Genomic DNA, 18,693 nt, shown 5'->3' with positions numbered 1-18,693 from the left:
ACCCGTAAACGTAACTCGTCGCGGTTATTAGAACATCTCGTCGAAAATACCGAGATTATTTTTATTTTATCGCGTTGTGTATTTAATGAATTTTAGTAAGCAAACACAAGAGAGATCGTGTATTCAGAGGCTAGAACTGATTCGATGCTAATTGCTGTATCTACGAAATTACACGCGGCAATATCTACTAAACGATGACCTGAATTCATGAAACCCGATAGTCTCGATTTTCTGGATTTTTCACGGTTGCTTTGTGCTCATGGTGCAAAATATCGATAAACAACGCGGTGTAACCGAGATTTTGTAAATAACATGCTCGCATATAAAATTGGACAGTAACGTTGTCTCATCGCAAACGTAAGCATAAATTACCACGTGATCAACATTATTAGTTAATAATTATAACTATTCGAGAGTAATTTGGTTCTCAGTACGTACACAACTGATAATTTTGAAACTTATAAATAGAAAAGAACGAAGAAATATTAAATAGTTAATATCTCTTATAAAAATTTTGAAGCATTTACATACTGACTACTAAATTTATATATTTTTCCAGGGTTTGCTATATAAATAATTGAGCCTTTTATGCAATTTCATTAAAAATCTGATATTTTTATTAACGATAAACGATTAATTTTTCTATTATTAGTTTTCTGAATTTTCGATTTTAGCATATCTGTCTTTTTAATTTGCTTACAAATATTATACTTCAGTAGGTCGGTAGTTCTAGTGTCACTCTGCAGAGTCTATAGCCGCCTAAATATTATACTTCAGTAGGTCGGTAGTTCTAGTGTCACTCTGCAGAGTCTATAGCCGCCTAATTATTATAATTTTTGTCAATATCTATTAACTCTGCAAATTCATTTTCTCTTCAATTCATTTAAATTTAAAAATATCCAAATACTTACGCGCGATAGTATATACACTAACTCCTATATGCTATACTCGTTCTATCAATCCCATATTGGTGGTTGCTTTGAACAATATCACACGTTGGTATGCAAAGTACGATGTAATCGATGAAATTTTCACACCAAAATATCATTTAAACATAAGGAATGATTATTCTCAATGCCGTACCATTTTGTTTCACGTGACACTTTACTCAATAAATTGCAGAAGCTTCTCAATGCTTCTCTTCAGGGTGTTCATTCTCTGCAAGTAGGCGCAAATAAATCCCATCGAAAAGAACTTACACGCACAGGTCAATTTGGAACATCTTTTATTTCCCACGAAACACATCGATGCACACCGACTCCACGAAAACAGAAGGAAATAGTCCCCCCTAAAGGAACGAAACGTATACTCGTCGAGCGTCGTTCGAATGGCAGAACTAACGATTACCGAAGGAAACGTAGATTGCGATAGATGGTCACTAGTTTGTGACCGTAGTCTCCGTGACAGTGTGGCGTGGTGCTGTAGCGGTGCCGCGTGCCTTCTGAAACAACCTATTTCGTTTATCGACGAGGGACGATCCAACTCCTGCGGCCTTCGTGTGCAACGTTTCTTTTTTTTTTTTTTTTTTTAATTCTACTTGTCTTTCTTCGTTCGACCAACCTTGGACGAGGCGGCAGGACCCTTGTTATACTTGTCCCCGTCGTCGTTCCAATAGTCGAATCGCGCGCCGTTCGCCGGCATTCTGCTCAAACGCAAACAGAGATTCCTCAGCGACATTTCCATTTCGCGTTGGGTCACGCTGCTCTTGCCAGCGATCTCCGCTAGGTTCCTCGCATTCTCCAACGATTCCTCCAGTATATCTGCCAGCACGGTCGAAAGAATGGCCTCTGCCTTCTTTGAAATGATATACGTCTGATCTGTATATTGGCACAAGGTAGAGGGAGGTGAGAAAGATTCGTGGGACCGTTCGGCGAATTTGGATGAGTGAAAGAATATGCAGAGGGTGGTCGAATATAAGTTCGACTACCCGGAATATCTCTGGCAGGTTTAAAGATATGGGGAAGAATTTTAGAGATTGCGAGACGTGCTGAAGCTTTTACGAGTAATTTCGCGACAGAATTTTCATAATTGAGGCTGCTGTCTTTTATTTCGCCTTTTACTGCTTGAAAATTGTATTACACGATCATTAAATCGATATGAATAATTGAAACAATTAGAATACATTATGTCCTATGTGAAAATCTACCTATAACCCAACATTCTTGCAACTTCGGTCTCCTTTCTAAAATTCAGAGAGCACATGAATATTCGAAGAATATTCGAGAAGTTACCCTTTCTCTATGCAATCGTTTATCTTAAAGTCGCGGAATAACCATAGCTCCAAGATCATTAAATTGTAACGAAAATGCTCATTTTGGAATAATTATATGGAATAATTATATTTCGTGAATTATTTTAACCCTCAGTTATTTTAACCCTTAGAAAGGGTTATAGATGTCTAATAATTTGTATTACAACTTACAAAAATTCCGTATCTTATAACAAAAATTAATCCTATTAAATAGAAATATCCTGTCCTATTCAATAGAAATTAACAATTGAAATTAACAAACTCAAATCAAGTTAAATTAAGAAAAATTAAATATTTTAAAATCCTAAATTACTATGGTCTCCAACCTTCAATGCTATCAATTAAGAACCGCAAAAATATTCAAATATCCTGCAATTAAATTCTTTTGAAGATCCTAATTAAAAAATGGTAGTTACTCCCTTCATTACTAAATATCCGAAAACTCGCCCTCTTCGTAACTCCACGCAATCTTTCGTTTCAACGTTGCGTCGTCACGCGTTTCGCGTTGCACGCGACCAAAAAAAAAAAAGAGAGACAAAAGAATCGGCGATCCACGCAGAAAGCAGACGAGAGGACGAAACGATTCGCGAATCGAGGGACCGCCGATGACTTTCAATTCGCGATAGCGATTGAAACCGCCAGCCTTGAGCGGTGGCTCGCGAAGGGTGCCGTATCGCATACACATAGGTGTGGTTGGCTTTTTATAGGCGTGGGTGTATCTCATTTTGTAAAGTGCGAGACCACTTCAACCTGGCACCCTTCCATCGGCATCTACGCCCTTCTGTCCCTCCTTTTATCATGATTTCCAGCCCCCTCGCCCTTCCAGCCACCTTGTCGCACATTTTTTTTCGCCGACTGCCTCGACACTACGCTTCCAAGGAGAACACCTCTCTCTCTCTCGCAACGATTCTCTGAACAATTTCTTAAGACTCCAGAATAAATGGTTACGCGTCCTGACGTTCTTCGAATTCGCGACGTAAGGGTGTGCATCGAGTCGTAGGATACGCCGGATATGAACAGGTATATCGATCTGAGCGAAAGTTTTAATGCTGAGTTCTCTCAAGAACGTGCAGAGTAAAATTGCGAAGATGAGGTTTTTCATGTTTCTCACCCCGTGTTTAATCGTGAAATAAATAATGACAAAGGTGTAACAGTAACCAATAATGATAAACAATTAAACAAAAAAATTAGAAAGTAATGCAATAATAAAGTAAGTAGTGAAATAGAATTAGTTAAATTTGTGAGTTGTTGGTGGGTTATTTAAGTTAATAAATTACAAAATATAATATTGAAAGTTACAAATACTTTCTTTCAGCTATACCGGAATAATTTCAGAAGTTGTAATATTTAAAAATCGACAGAGAAGCAATTCAATTAACGAAATTAACAAAATCCGACGGTCGTTTGACAAGAGAGAATGATCGATAAGAATTGCGCGGAATGATGTTTTATTATTTCAACTCGTTTAGACCGATCATATAATCAAATAACATTAATCACGTATGCCGCCGTTCTCCACGTGGAATCATCATTTATCCTATTAAGCTTAACAAATTTATTCAGGGCAATAAAATATAATGAAACGCATTAATTCGTGAAATGTGTAAACGATTTATACACGCGGGATGATGTAATTGCGAACGAAACGCATTTTATCTAATTTTCAACAGTCTGCCTTGCACGTTCTACTTAAGCTTGCATTTAAAACAAACGTACGAAGTCGTTCGTTTGCAATACGACAAGAACTCATACACATTTCAAGTAGATAATTATTACAGTTCAAGAGGTTACTGACGAATAAAGCTGGTTTTGATACCAACGCGATGCGAATCGAATAACGTGCTCGTGTTTTTTTGTTTTCGCGATAATACGTTGGGGAGAAAAATAAAAGGGGAAGCGCATAAAACATTTTATGACTTTGCTGTTCCATGTTGCAGCTTAACAGGTAAAAGTTTGAAGATACATATTTTAAAAGGGACATAAATTCCAGCTGCCTTATTCGTCTTTTCTTATGTTATATCTAATTAAAGAACACTAAGGAAAAGTGTGTGGAGTACCAATAAATGCCACGATGTGAATTGACTTTTACAAGTGTAACTTTATATTATATTTAAAAAAAATGAATTCTCAATAAACATACAAGAGTTATTGATACATAAATACTTTTCTACTCTTTTAAGAGAAAAATAAATTCCAATCTTATTTGTCTTTTATACCGTAGGAAAGAGAGCCTGAAATACCACAATATGAATTAACCTTTATTTAATCTTACACATGGAGAAAGAAGCGAATCCTACATTGCAAATAAAAATCGTAAATATGAATAATCATTATCGATGGTTAACGTATTTTAAAAGAAGAGAGTACATCCTGAATTATAAATGAATATGCATCGATTTAATTCGGGAATGAAAAACGAAATTCAAGAAATATCATTAAACGCCACGACATGTATTAACGAAATTCAAGAAATATCATTAACCTCCACGTGATTTTATACTGACTTTAAAAAGACGAATCCCAAGTTGCAAATAAATAAATAAATATAAACTAACATAATTGATAAATAAGCACATTGATGCGACTTAGGAACAAGAACCGATTAATTACTGTCAATAATTGACGTCACCTAATTATTTTTAAGCTTTGACGCAACTGTTACAAAAGTTTGAGAAGTTCGAAAGGTTAGGCATGATCGTAATGACGTGCTCGCTTACTTGCGTGTCTTTTTGCCCCCCAGCGTTTATTCCTGTTCGGTGTGGGAAAATTCTTTCGACGCATATTTTCGCCGAACAGTAAACTGATTCGAATCGTTCGTAATTAAAACATATCGCGCGAAATAATTTGGAAAACTGCGTGAAATTTTACGTCATTGTACTATGTACGTCCGAGGAGCAAACCGTCAATTTGTAACCAACTTCGTTGACGATAGTGAATCATTGACTAACTGGAACAGACCGAATATCCAATGCTTTTTTGTCTCCCATATTTTGGAAGTCACCCGACTCTCTTACCATTTTCGTGTACATTATTTATTCATCAATGAAGGAATATAACGACTTAAAACAGCGATTGAAAATTGGGATGAAAAATTTTGCATGTATTCGACTACTAACATCCATTTAAAAATATTAGGAAAAATTGTTCGAATCATAATACTTTTACGAATAATATCTAATCGTATAATGAACGTGCAAATTCTTAATTCAATTATAAGATAGTTAGTCTTTGTAAATTCAATGTAAGCACGTTCTATAGAATATTCTTGTTGCTATAATGTATGTGAAACAATTTTTTTTTTTTAAATATGCAAAATATTTTAAACCAATTATAACTTAGTTATAATTAGTTTCAATTTAAACTTTGATTTGTATTTTAATATATTGTGCTTTGGCTAACATTTCATCGTTTTCTTCTTTAAACTCCTTTTGCTGTTCGTTTGCACAATGATAAGAAATTGTGAACATTTTGCAATTGTACATCAAAAGGAGTTTCTTTTTATTTGTGGAATAAATTTGTTTTAAAGTAAATGAAGGGCGGATGGGGCAAGCATTGGTTTCTATACGTAGCAACCATCAACGTGATGAGACCAGGGCAATCATTATTATTTGTACAATTACTAGTTGCATTACTGCGATGCAATTATATAACAAATGATATGGTGATCGCCGTTTCAGTTTTTATATTAATTGAAGGATTTGTTAAACTGTTAGGGATGTCGTTGAATTCTGAGATTATAGATTGCTACTTCTACTATGCATTACGTTACTTCTATTGTTCTAATTATGGATTCAGCATCGAATTTTGTGCAAATGAATGATAAATTCATGATAATCAACATCCGATCCATGTAACCTATATTATTACAAAATGGTAATCCCAATATTGATAGACTGAAAGTTCGTCGATAAACTGGCTCTCGTTATGTTTATGTTCTGAACGATCTTCCTGACATGTTTATCTTATTATCACATCACACTGTTCTTTAGATGTACAAATAACGTCTTTGTCAGAATTTCTATATAAAGTATAAACGTTTTAATTATCTCAAAATGACATGTTGAATCGTGTGATAATTAAAATTAACAAACAATTCAAAATGAAAAGTTGCTGTATCTACCGAATATTATACTGTAGAAAGTATTTTGACTATTCTAGATGCAGTGACTCCAGAAAATATTTGTACACTCGATGAAAAATTGTCCTTATTTCAGACTCTTCTCATTTCGTTAGAAAAAATCGTTCAACAAATTTCGAAGTGTTGTTTTAAAGGAGATTTCATTTTTCAAGATTGTGGTAGATTCAGTTAGGAAACAAATTTGTTTGAAAGTAGAGACCTGGCTTTGAAATAGAATAGACCCACGTGAAATAGAATACGTTAACTTTTTGTTAAATTATCTTTTGTAATGTCGAAATGTTTATTTCTATCTAAAATATGATCGATTAATTCACCAATTTCGTAAAATGAAACGCATCACAATACTACAGTATATTTGCAGCAACTTGTAGTCGCTTGTAAGTGATTGAAATTCAGATTCCTCGTTTTCTTCTATCATTATTGCAGCAGAAAGGAACAAAACAAAAAAAAGAAAAGAAAAGAAATTTTCGTCAAAGAGAAATAAAAACGAAAACATTCGCTCGATCAGACTGTGAAATCGTACCGCGGTCCAACATCCCGTTCGTTCAATTTACACAGTTTCTAATTAAAACGAGTCAGCCCCGGTGTTTCATAACGGACGTCGCTGTATATACAGAAGAATCAGACAAGAGCTGGAATCACGCGAGTCGTTACGAAAATACCCGTCAAACATCCCCGCGGGAGTAAATGTTTATGCAAAAGCTGTATTATCTACGATCATACGCGAGCGAACGAAATCACGTCGGACGATCGAAATTTCGCCGAACACCTCGGACACGTGTGTTTGTGCATGAATGTAAATATATTTCCACCAGTCCATAGGTAGGATCTCGAAAATTGTGGGCGTACGTTTCGATATTGCGAAATATCTGCTTGATCGCTCCTTCGAACGACCAGTCAGAAATCGTTATTTCTCGATTTTTAACATCCTTGTTTCCTCGATCATTTTTTGAATCTTGATTTTTCACGAACGCGAGATGTTTGGTCTCATAGAAAGGATTTATCGAGGCTCCAACACTAAAAATTTAGATGAACTTATTAAGGCTGACATTTCGTTTGCAATTTCTTTTGATCATTGAATTCTGTTCGTTAATGTTTGGACTGTGAGAGAATGTCCCAAAGATTTGACTCGATTGATAGTTTTTCATCTAGGCGTATCTTTCGCCTAGATTCTACGATTTTGTGAAATTTAAATAAATTGAAGTATTTACAATATTGTGAGAAATTATTGCTGCTCTATAAAATAGAATAGATATGCAAGAATACAGAGAATGCCTGTGATGTGAAAAACTATATAAAATATCTCAGAATATTAGAGAATATTATTTATCATAACCATATATATAGAATATTTATCATAATTAGATGAACCGTAGATCTACTGTGATCTCGAAAAATTTTTTAAATTGAAAAATTATACGTGTAATTATTTTGTATAACTATGCGTTACTGCGCGTAATATAATGCTATAAATTCTGTTTGTATAAATATAGATTGTATATACGTATAATACAATCATCGCATTGTACATTCAATATATATGTATATAATGTAATACAATATACAATTAGTTAGTTAGCAATGATAAATAATAATTCTGCGTGAATTTGACATGAAACACTCCCTCAATCAAACCGATTTGACCAGAGAGAATTGAAATTCAAGATATCGGAAGCAGCGCGAGCGAAATTTATTCAAACGCGCGAAGCATATGGTATGGAATGTTTATCGTATGTCATATAATATTAAAATCGTAGTCACGTAAACGTTTCTATTCGCCGACGTGACGTTGCATCTTAATGGAAACTAAGAAGATACAATTTTTCCCGCAAGTGTTCGCTTACACAAAGTCTCGCGTTTCGAGGATTATTGTCCGGTGAAATAAATGTAAAATGCACGCACGAATACGTTCGAGTGTAACGTTAAAAGTACATCTATTGTCCTACTCGTATACACATTATCCTCGTTTTCTTCTTTTTTTTTTCTCTTTTTCTCTCTCTCGTTCCTTTCGAAAATTACGTCCGTATTTTCAAAAGCGCGCGCGCGCGCGCATGGGGGCGTGTATTTTAAAATTCCAGCGAAAAGGAAAAAAGTAGGAGAGAAAGGTCAAAAATAAATTGGAGCTTCTTCACTCTTACGCGCGTTTCGCTAAATTGCACGTCTTTATTAAATGTCTTTCAAGTTGAAAGCGAAATAAAAAGGAGGAACGCGACGTTGTATCTCTTCTTTTTTTTTTTTTTTTTTCTTTCGCGGAATTCTAGCGTCTAATGACTGCCTTTTTACTATAACTGCGTTCACTCTTGAGAAAGAATTATATAATTTGCGGCAGCGTCAAATGTAAATGTGCTGGCTTGTGATAAATTTTGAGGGATAACCCCTCTCGTTGTTTTAACATGTACCGCGCGTGGACAAGGAAAATAGGACAATAAAAATTAAGTCTGCGGGTAAACGTGTTTGTAAAATTGTATCGTTACGTTTCTTTTTCTTTTTTTCTTTTCTTCTACCCCGTAGGTATATCTTCGTTCCGAAAAATACGTATTTAATGGAAACTCGTGGCACGTGTGTGACACGTGGAAAAATATTATTCAGCAATTTGGAGAAGCAAGTTTTTCGCTCGCTCGAGAAATATTTAAAACCATGAAATGGCAACAATTAATATATGAAATTACATATAAAATGAATGGCTGTAATAAATAAAATTAAAACCGACGCATTTATTTTAATATATTTTTATGAGTGAAGAATTACATTGAAATAAAATACTACCAATTATTTACTAACTTTCACCAATTATTAATGATTATTAATTATTCAAATAAACCGTGCACTAATTTTATTCGCGGCAGTTTAATCCGTTGTCAAAGAAAAATACACGAAACATGTGGCGGATTTGTGCATGCGTCGATCGAATGTACAGAAATTGTTTAATTTGCCATTTAATTATCAGATTGTCATAATTCGTTATCTAACTGCTAGACTGTTTAACTTGCTGGGCCGATGAATCATATTATCGTACGAAATCAACAGATTTAATATCGCTGGGATTAACGTGGCTATTAACAGACTCGTAATCCGCGAAAATTAAAGGACTGAACAATTCGAAATGAAATTCGCGGCCACAGAAATATTAAAACGCACGATTGAAGATGCTACTGATGTTGTTGAATTGTTACAGTGTTCATCGAAATAACAATCGAAATTATGTCTATATCGAACGTTATAGAAAGTATCGTACTTCAAATATTTTATATATAATATTTTCCCATGTCATGTGCACTCTGTGCAATTTTGTATCTTCGAATTTCCCACAAATGCATAAAAATCCGCAATCTAATCATATGCATACGTACACACTCATGTCCGAGCTGCTAAATTATGTAAAAATTTACTTAAAGAAACCGACATAGTGTTTGACATACGTATCTTCAATTATTCATAACAACGTACAGGTATCTCAAAAGATATTTCAACAATAACAATGAATGATATATAATGCAAACATAAGCAAAAGATAACAACAACAATAATAATAAATAATAGTTAAAATTTCACGAATGTATCATCGCCGTTCGACGGCAGAAGCGTTAAAACAATATTCGAATCATGATTAAACCGCGCACTACAGTCAGCCGACATTAAAAATTCTCCTTCATCCACGGACCAGCGATCTGTTCTCATTATTTGAAACAACCAAAGTTCCCCGCAAATAGTAACGATAAATTGTACACGGTAGCCAATGTAAAACACGAACAGAAAACGTCCAATAAATTCTGAAACGGACAGTCACTGTCAGACCGTGAAGAGCTCTCTTTGAGTTACATGCTTCCTACAAATGGTTGATATGAAACATGGTAGGTAGAAGGCCACCACTCCATTATACACTTTGAATCCGCCGTAATTATCTTACATCGCTATGTAAATGAATGGAATGTGGAATAGGTTGAGACACGAAGACGAGGAAGACTCTTGGCTTCGCCGAAAATGAAAGGCTCTCGTCTTTGTCCGTCGTTGTTACTTCGCTGCAATTTCTGCATTTTTATTTTTGGTGAGAAAAAATTGAATTTTATTCTCCATTTTGTTCGACTATAACTGGCAGTTTTTGTTGAATTTATGTCCGATCGCTAGATCGCGAATTTCTATGAATGAAATGAGGGGAAATAATAGAATCCAAGGAACTAAAAAAAGATTGAATCGAAATCAAACAAATAAAGTAGGCAAAAAATATACTAAATACGTTTACCTACCGAATGCTATATTTTTGATATTTTATATATTTTTACATGCGTTCTATGTACTTTTTATTTGAAGAATTCTTATTTAGAAGATTTATGAGATGACAAATGGCAGAGTTAAGTGACTCGCTTCGTACAAGAGAATAGACATAATAAAAGGAAGAAAATTAATAAAATTAAAATCGAGGGAAAGCCGATTCGATAATTGCTACAGGTCTCTATCCATTTTTCGTATTTTCCTTTGATGTCCGAACCGCGCAAAACTCTGTACATTTACACGCGCATATACACATTGTATCGCAAATATATAAATATTAAAATTTTAATTCTTTTGGAAGTTCATCGATATCTACGAACAATATCGGGAATTGCCAGGAAATATGGAATGAAATTACCAGAAATCCTCGACTTCCGCGATCGCGCCAATCTCTCGCTGTGTTCATTTCTCCAAATTGACGAAAATAAGCGACCCATGAGAGAGAGAGAGAGAGAGAGAGAGAGAGAGAGAGAGAAAGAGAGAGCATTGGCCGTTTCACAGTAACTGCTTCAACGTTAAAAGCACTGACCAGTCGCTCTCTCGGAACACGAGTGGAAGATGCGACTGATTTAGTGCTTTCCCAAATATTAACCCCTTTTGACTCGCGTAACTTCGTCACTGGGCCGCTTTATCGGAAAAATATCAGAATTTCGTGGTCTTGTTGCGTAGTCTGTAGCAATCTACTAACTGCACATCGATCATAAAGTGGGTTTAAAATTTTCTGAAAAATTTCAGATTGTTATTGTTGTGAAGATACTTCACATTTTTTTCACGCTACAATTTCATTAAAATTTGGACACTAAATACTGAGGCTGTTATAATTATAAAAAGAAAATCGCACAGCGATACACTCGAGCACGTTTTAGAGCTTGAAAAGTTTCCAAATGTTCATTTTATTACACATTTATAACAGATGATAGATCGAAGTATGTAAAAATATTGAAAAATTTCTTTCTCGACCGAGTGTACAATAGATTTAAGGGTTGAAACCTCTTCTTTATAAAGATAACTCAGAACTTATTGTACAATCTTTTTTCCATCAATTTATTTGGCTTTGAATGTCAGATGAGGAAGAAATTTTCTTGAAGTTTTCGTCGTCATTTTGAAATAGAATGAGTATGAAACTGCATTCTTGAAAATAGAAGTTTCAGGCTTTGAAATAACCTAAAGTTTATTGTTGTACGATTTCTCTTTACAAAATTATAACAGTTTCAATGATGTTTATCTCAAATATTAATGGAAGCCACTGTACCTCTATGAAAATATAAATTTATTATATATATATATATAATTTCAAATTGATATAATTAAATAAAGTTTTATAATAAAAATTTATTTGTAAATTTTTTTTGTAAAATAGAAAAAGTGAATATATATTTAGAAATTAAATGTTTGTCGTATTTATTAATATCTTAATAAGTTCTTTTTAAATAAATTTAATTTATATATAATAATAATAATTAATTAAATATTATTATAAAAAATTTATGGGACAAACTATAATTTTATTTTTAAAATTTTGGTATTAATCAAGAATAGAAAAAATTTTATAATTTATTAATTTTTTTAAAGATTATATAAATTTATAAAATTTATTATATATATATATATATATATATATATATATATATATAATTGTTAAATCAATCTTCATCAGATCTTCACAGATACACAAATACCTACTGCTCGTCGATAATAAAATACCATCGATCTCTCCTTCAAAATGAACTTCTCCAAGATCACGCACGCTCGCAAGAGACACCGCTTCTCAGAAAAATATCCCGTCCAATAACCACCAATGAGGACGAAGAGCGTGGTGTTATAAAATTTTACGATATCTTTGATTCTTCCCTGATTTCGAGCGTGGCACGTCCGCGACCATACACTTCACCCCTTCCGATACACTTTTTCTTCTCCCTCTCGTCGACGCGGAAGTTCAACGAACGGAGATAGAACGAACGAGTTTTCCCAGGTGAGCACGCTCGCTCTTTTCTTCCCTGGCCACTGTTCTCCACCCTTGATACAAATCCTTACGTTAGCGAGCACGAGAGAAGTTTCGAGTCGTGTTGCGTCAATGAAGAGATAAATCTCCTTGGGCCGTGCCGTAACCGTGCAACGCGCGGAATTTACGAGCGTGATAGGTCGGAAATGTTGCCCTTTGAAATTTTGATGAGGATCGGTGGGTCCCTGTTGCCTCGGGAACCGCCAGGAATTTCTCAACGCGAAATGAGATTGAAGGATGAGCGTGCACGGTGCTCTTTGACCGGTGTGAAATCGCTCTCGCCGGTGATTCTGAATAAACAACGTTCGATCAATTTTTTGTTTAGCGGAACTATTAACTTCGCGGGACAGGTTCAGTTTCAACTGGGGTGAGAAATATTTATTCCAACGCTGAAGGAGAGAGAGAGAGAGAGAGAGAGAGAGAGAGAGAGAGATTATCCCACTTTTACGGGTCGTGAAGATCGCGTACAATATTCACCGTCAATGGACCGTGGATTTTTATTATGCACTTATGTGCAGGAAATTCCGAAGCGTGAAGTTGTACGAATATACAGCGGCTGTCGAAAGTTTCTATCCAAGGAGTGATTTTATTCTGTTGTTCAAGTGAAGAGTTTCATTCACGTAGTTTTCACCTGAAGAATTTGTTATGTGTTTTATTAAATGTTATTATATTTATATGTGTATTAAATGTCATTGCAAAAATTCTTAGATACAGTGGAATTATTATATAATTTTGTAAAAATATATATTATTGCATACTCTACAAGAAATATTTATAATAATCGTAATAATGATAAAGTTGCAAACTGTTTTTAAAAATCACTTCGACCGAAAGTTTCCAAATCTGTTCAAGATCGATATTGATATAACATTTGCTTGCTCGGAAAGTTCCCAGCTCTTTTCACAGTCAATATTAAACTCAAAATATTGAACTATGTATTCAATAAAATTGCGCAAGAAGATTATTTATTACGAACTCCTGTTCGACAAAGTCAAATAATAAAATACGCTGCTAGTTGGATCAATTGACTGCGAAGAAAATAAACGAAACTTGATCGATAAAACAGGTTTCGTTCTGGAATAATAACACGGATTAATTCTTTTTTAACGTACAAAACAGAAGAATTAGAAAAATGAAAATGATACGACGTAAAATTTCTATTAAAATTATCGAGTCTATCGTTTTTTAATTCTACTCTCAAAAAGTTGAATTATTTGCACACTCTAATACAAAAGAAGAATTCAAAGAATTCTCCCGGAGAATGACAAGAGAAAAGAAGAAATGATAAAGAGACGTTAAAACAGAATCCCTGCGTTATTCGATAAAACATTATCAAAGTAAATTGCCTCTGCTCTCGGAAAAATCGCATTATTCATTCGATGATGTAATACAGAAGAAAAATTTATTGTCGAAAAACTGAAGAATTTCCCCAAGAAGAAATGATAAAGAGACACCGAAACAGAAGCCGCCGGCGTCATTCAATAAAACGTAAACTTTGAAGTCGTTGAATTTCTCGACGAATCTCACTGCGAATTTTTCAGACGAACCGATTATAACATCGTTATTTATTTTGTGGATAAAGGGACGCGAAATTGATGCGCTTCTGAGCCGCAAACGAAACGATTAAATACCTTTCTATGACAGAAAATTGAAACGAAACAAGAGAAATAAAACAAAATTTTGCTATGTATGGAAAATTAAAGAAAAAATAATCTAGTATTCTACTATATACGATATATTGTTAATAAAAAATAAAATGTGGTTGGCAACCGATAAATTGAAACACCAGTGAAACGAGACGTTTCCAAATCTGATTCATTTTTACATGGCATTTGGAACCAACCTCTAGACAATTGTCCAGGCATATTTGAATTGTCATTGAAATTTTTCACGAGGAGCAAATATCTTCTGTGAATCCTACGCTTTTGTAAATTGCCAGAAGATTTTTTCTAAAACATCTGGGCTCATTATGACCTAATGACCGTCATTAAGACATCATCCCGAATGCGACCACCGAGGCAGAAACGAATCAGTCGGTATCAGGTTTATATAATTAAATTTTTAATGCGGATATTAGTCTTCTAGCGGGACGAAGGATGCGTAGAATCTACGGGGCGCAAAAAGGAGGAGGCGGCGAAATGGAAACAGAGATAAAACCAGGGGAACAGCCTGATGGCTTGGTATTGCTCCCTCCACACCCTTTTCCGTCTCGTTTCTTATTAAATTTCCAAATCAACGACCGCGAAATATCTCGACCGCCTCCGGGCCACGTTTCCCTCGCGCTTATTGTTCAAACGTCCTTCGTACCTCCGTGCTTCACGAAGTCACGATAAGTTATATTTGCAGGGTAGCACGAACGAATTTCAATTCGCGGGTTGGTAGATACGGAAACGAAGGGTCGATTATTATGTAAAAATTATGTACAGCCAGCGAGAGACATTGACATCTGTCGAAATTAATTGAATCGGTAGAAATTAATAAAAATTGACGGTGTTTCTTACATTTGTAAATAAATCAAAACCACGATCTTATAAAGATCGATTCTAAAAAAATATTCCAACAAGTGTTTTATTTTGGAGATGTTTCCTACATTTTCCTACAATATTTTATATTCCATATTTTTCCTATGTTTATCTACATTTTGCGAACTATCTCTTAAGTATCTCTATGCAAAAAAGAAGCGGCCACCATTTATTAACAACGTGTGCACAACGTTTCCCTTATGTCGATCTCGTACATACGTAGCAAGAACCGATAAAAATTAATAAAAATTGACAGTGTTTCTTACATTTGTAAATAAATCAAAACCACGATCTTATAAAGATCTTACAATTATCTTATCATTAAATAAAATATATTCTAATTAGAATTGTAAGTGGTCGCCAATATCCTACCAAATATTTATCTATCAATTCTAAATATTCCAACATATTAAATATTCCAATATTCCAATATATTTTTATATTCCATATTTTTCCTATATTTATCTACATTCTGCGAACTATCTCTTAAGTATCTCTATGCAAAAAAAAAAAAAAGAAAAGAAAAAAAAGCGGCCACTATCTATTGACAACGTGTGTATAACGTTTCTCTTATGTCGATCTCGTATATACGTAGCAAGAAGGTTTGCACAAAATTTCGCCCGACTAATCGCGAAAATCGTTCCCTCGAAAGGAAAACACACGTATTGCGTTCACGGCGTTGGCTGACGGAATTTACGAGGCTCCGAAACGCTAGGGCGTCCGTCATAAATTTCGGAAGGTGCACGAAAGAACCGTCCGCTATATCAGCGTTCCCTCGGTTCGGCGCTGAAAATACTGTCGTGAGTCGGCGATAAGCCCATCGGTTATAGTCGGCGGATTATTCACTGGTGATCTAGAAATATTCCGCGAGGGCAACAGCTCGAGATACATAGGACCGAAGTTATTGGTATCTGACTGGTTTCCCTTTCGATCAGTCGTATATAAAGTATGAACGAGCAAGGGGAATCCTTTGATCTCCCCAAAGGAGAATGCTAGAAAGATTCTCGAGTTTGGATAGAAATCTAGTCCCAATTTTCTTGTTGTACATTCTCGTACAGATCAATCAACCAAATATTTTTATGTAATTCAGATTGCGAATTTTTATTCATTCGTTTTCATGCAAGAAAATTATGAGAATCGTAGATTATGGATAGCATTGTAGCACGTTATAATTATAATTCACACTTGATCGCGATTTATAAATTTATACTTTATATTTCCCTCATATAAACTATGGATGTCGAAAATTTGAATTTATAAATGCACATTGAATTTGATCAATTTATTAATATTAATAATTAGTAGATAAAATAGGTTTTTATTGTAATGCATATTAATGCAACAGATCTTGTAAACTAAAAGGAAGAAAAGTAATCTTAACTACTTAACTCTTAATCTTCGACTATTTGCTATTATTATTATTATTAATTTTTATTATTGGCATGTCTTATTGTACTTTATTATTCTCTTGTTACTTAACAAGCAATAAATTACTAACAAGTAAATAAAATTTGGATATTACAGTACATAAGAATCAACAAAAAGAGCTAATATATTAAAAGCCACATTTTTATCTGACACTTCGCTCGCAATGATATATCGGCAAATTCCGAATAAAGTTACGACACGATACAAAGTTGAAAATAAACTAACAAGCTGCGCTAAATGGGTTTCATAAACTGTTGGAATGATCGATTATTTTGCCCCAACAAAGTGTGCAGTTACGCTGCAAAAATTCCCAACACCGTGTCCGTACGACAGCAAATTAATAAGTTGAAAGAAACGAAACGAGAAAAAGTAACTCCGGGTAATTATTTTTGCACTTTATGTAAGGGAATCGCCAACGAAATGAAACGGGAGAAGGAAAAGAAGAAGTTCTTCTTTTTCACGAACAGGCGGAAAACACGAATCGCGCGAATTCTGCATTTAACCACTTGGTATAAAAATTAATTAGTTTCATGCATTCTCTTCAGGCACTTGAACAGTTAACGAAACTTTTAATTGCAAAAGTGGATGAATCTATAATGCAGCTCTCGTTGCAGTTCCAGTTAATAATGTTACGAGTCAACTAACGAAGTTGTCAGATATAAATGTAACATAATATTCTATTCTGTAAAATTTAATTATTGTATTATAATTGAATCGAGTTCAATACGTGCTTCTAAAATTCAAGTCAAAGTCAATATCCGGGAATTAAAATTTGCAAAAAATTTCAAACATTCTTCTTCTTCCGACATGTAATATCATTCTCGCGACTTTTATTCTTACGTGTGATTACGTGCATTATCTATAAAATTTTCAATTTGAGACGTAGAAAAAGTATTCGTGAATCAAGATTTACAAAATACTGTTTGAAAAGAGCTAAGAAAATTTGAAACTTGAAAATTCTTATGAAATATAATGTATTCGTCGCAATTTTTTATATAGTGTATTGAACTGTTATTGTATTGATGTTGGAGCATGTATTATTTATAAAATTTCAAAATTTGAACTCGAAAACTCTATTTGAAGATTCTCGTAAAGTGTAATATTCTTCACAAATGTTTGAGAATGTATTGAACACTATTAATACGCTGAATTATAATAATATTATAATAATACTATTAATATTACTAAATAGCGCATTACTTGCAAAAAGAATTATTTAAAAAAATTCTATTTTAAAGAAATAATACAATATTCTCACGTGCAAAGTGCATGTAATCCATAAAATTCCGGGATCGATAAAATATAAAAAATATTCACAATTGTAACGAACCAAAAATTCTCAAAAATTTTTCTGGACAAAGTTCAGAAAGTTTTTTTCGCGACTTTTATTCTAAAGCGACAATAAGTCGAGCGGTACAGTTAACTCCGTGAGATCTCGGCGGGAAGGAACATATCGCCCGACAGTTTATTCCCAGGTAGCGTGAAACGAGATTCACCGGGATGAACGTTGAACCTAACGACGTGATTTATCGTTGGCCATCATCGTCTAGATCTCTGTTGGCAATGTCAGGCCGCGTGTAGACGGAAATCTGTGCCGCGTGGATCGCGCGTGTACGCGACGTTACACGTTAAACGAGCCGCTGCCAGAGATCTCTAGATCCGCGGCGCGGGATAAGCGGCTTACTGAAATATCTGCCGGTCCAGCAAATCGTTGCCTACGCGTCCGGAATCAGTCAACAATATCCCAAACGTCGAAGAGTTAATGGAAGAGAAACAGTCTCCTGTCGAGCTGGAATTGCAATTCGGGAATTTATGTAAAGCCGTATTTGTTGCTGCGATTCGACGTCTTTCACGTCGAGGGCTTTAGATGCACTATTTGAAAACGTATCTCTCCCTATCTTTTCTCCTTTTCTTTTTTAGAAACAGGCAGTGTAAGAAGCTCTATGAATTAATTTTACGGACGAACTTATTAGAGAGGAGAGAACGATTAAAAGTTGGTACCGAAACTCATTGCGGATTTTAAATAATATTTAAATCTCAAAGTATGTCAATTGGTAGATTGTACGTGGAACATCGGGTTTCA

General features: G+C 34.5%; 1 protein-coding gene across 1 annotated transcript; it reads right to left on the bottom strand.

Moving 5' to 3' along the window:
- Window positions 1-1,343: 1,343 nt before the first annotated feature.
- Window positions 1,344-5,032, bottom strand: LOC122529089. Its single transcript, XM_043654874.1, has 3 exons — window positions 4,969-5,032; window positions 1,561-1,817; window positions 1,344-1,451 (listed from the first exon to the last, which is right to left on the bottom strand). The coding sequence occupies exons 1-3, from the start codon at window positions 5,030-5,032 to the stop codon at window positions 1,344-1,346; spliced, it is 429 nt and encodes a 142-aa protein (XP_043510809.1).
- Window positions 5,033-18,693: the final 13,661 nt, after the last annotated feature.

Source organism: Frieseomelitta varia, unplaced genomic scaffold (genome assembly GCF_011392965.1).
Source record: "Frieseomelitta varia isolate USP_RPSP 00005682 unplaced genomic scaffold, Fvar_1.2 scaffold_277, whole genome shotgun sequence".
Classification (NCBI taxonomy): Eukaryota; Metazoa; Arthropoda; class Insecta; order Hymenoptera; family Apidae; genus Frieseomelitta; species Frieseomelitta varia.
Note: the sequence above shows the minus strand (reverse complement) of the source record. Positions and strands in the feature narration are given on the sequence as shown.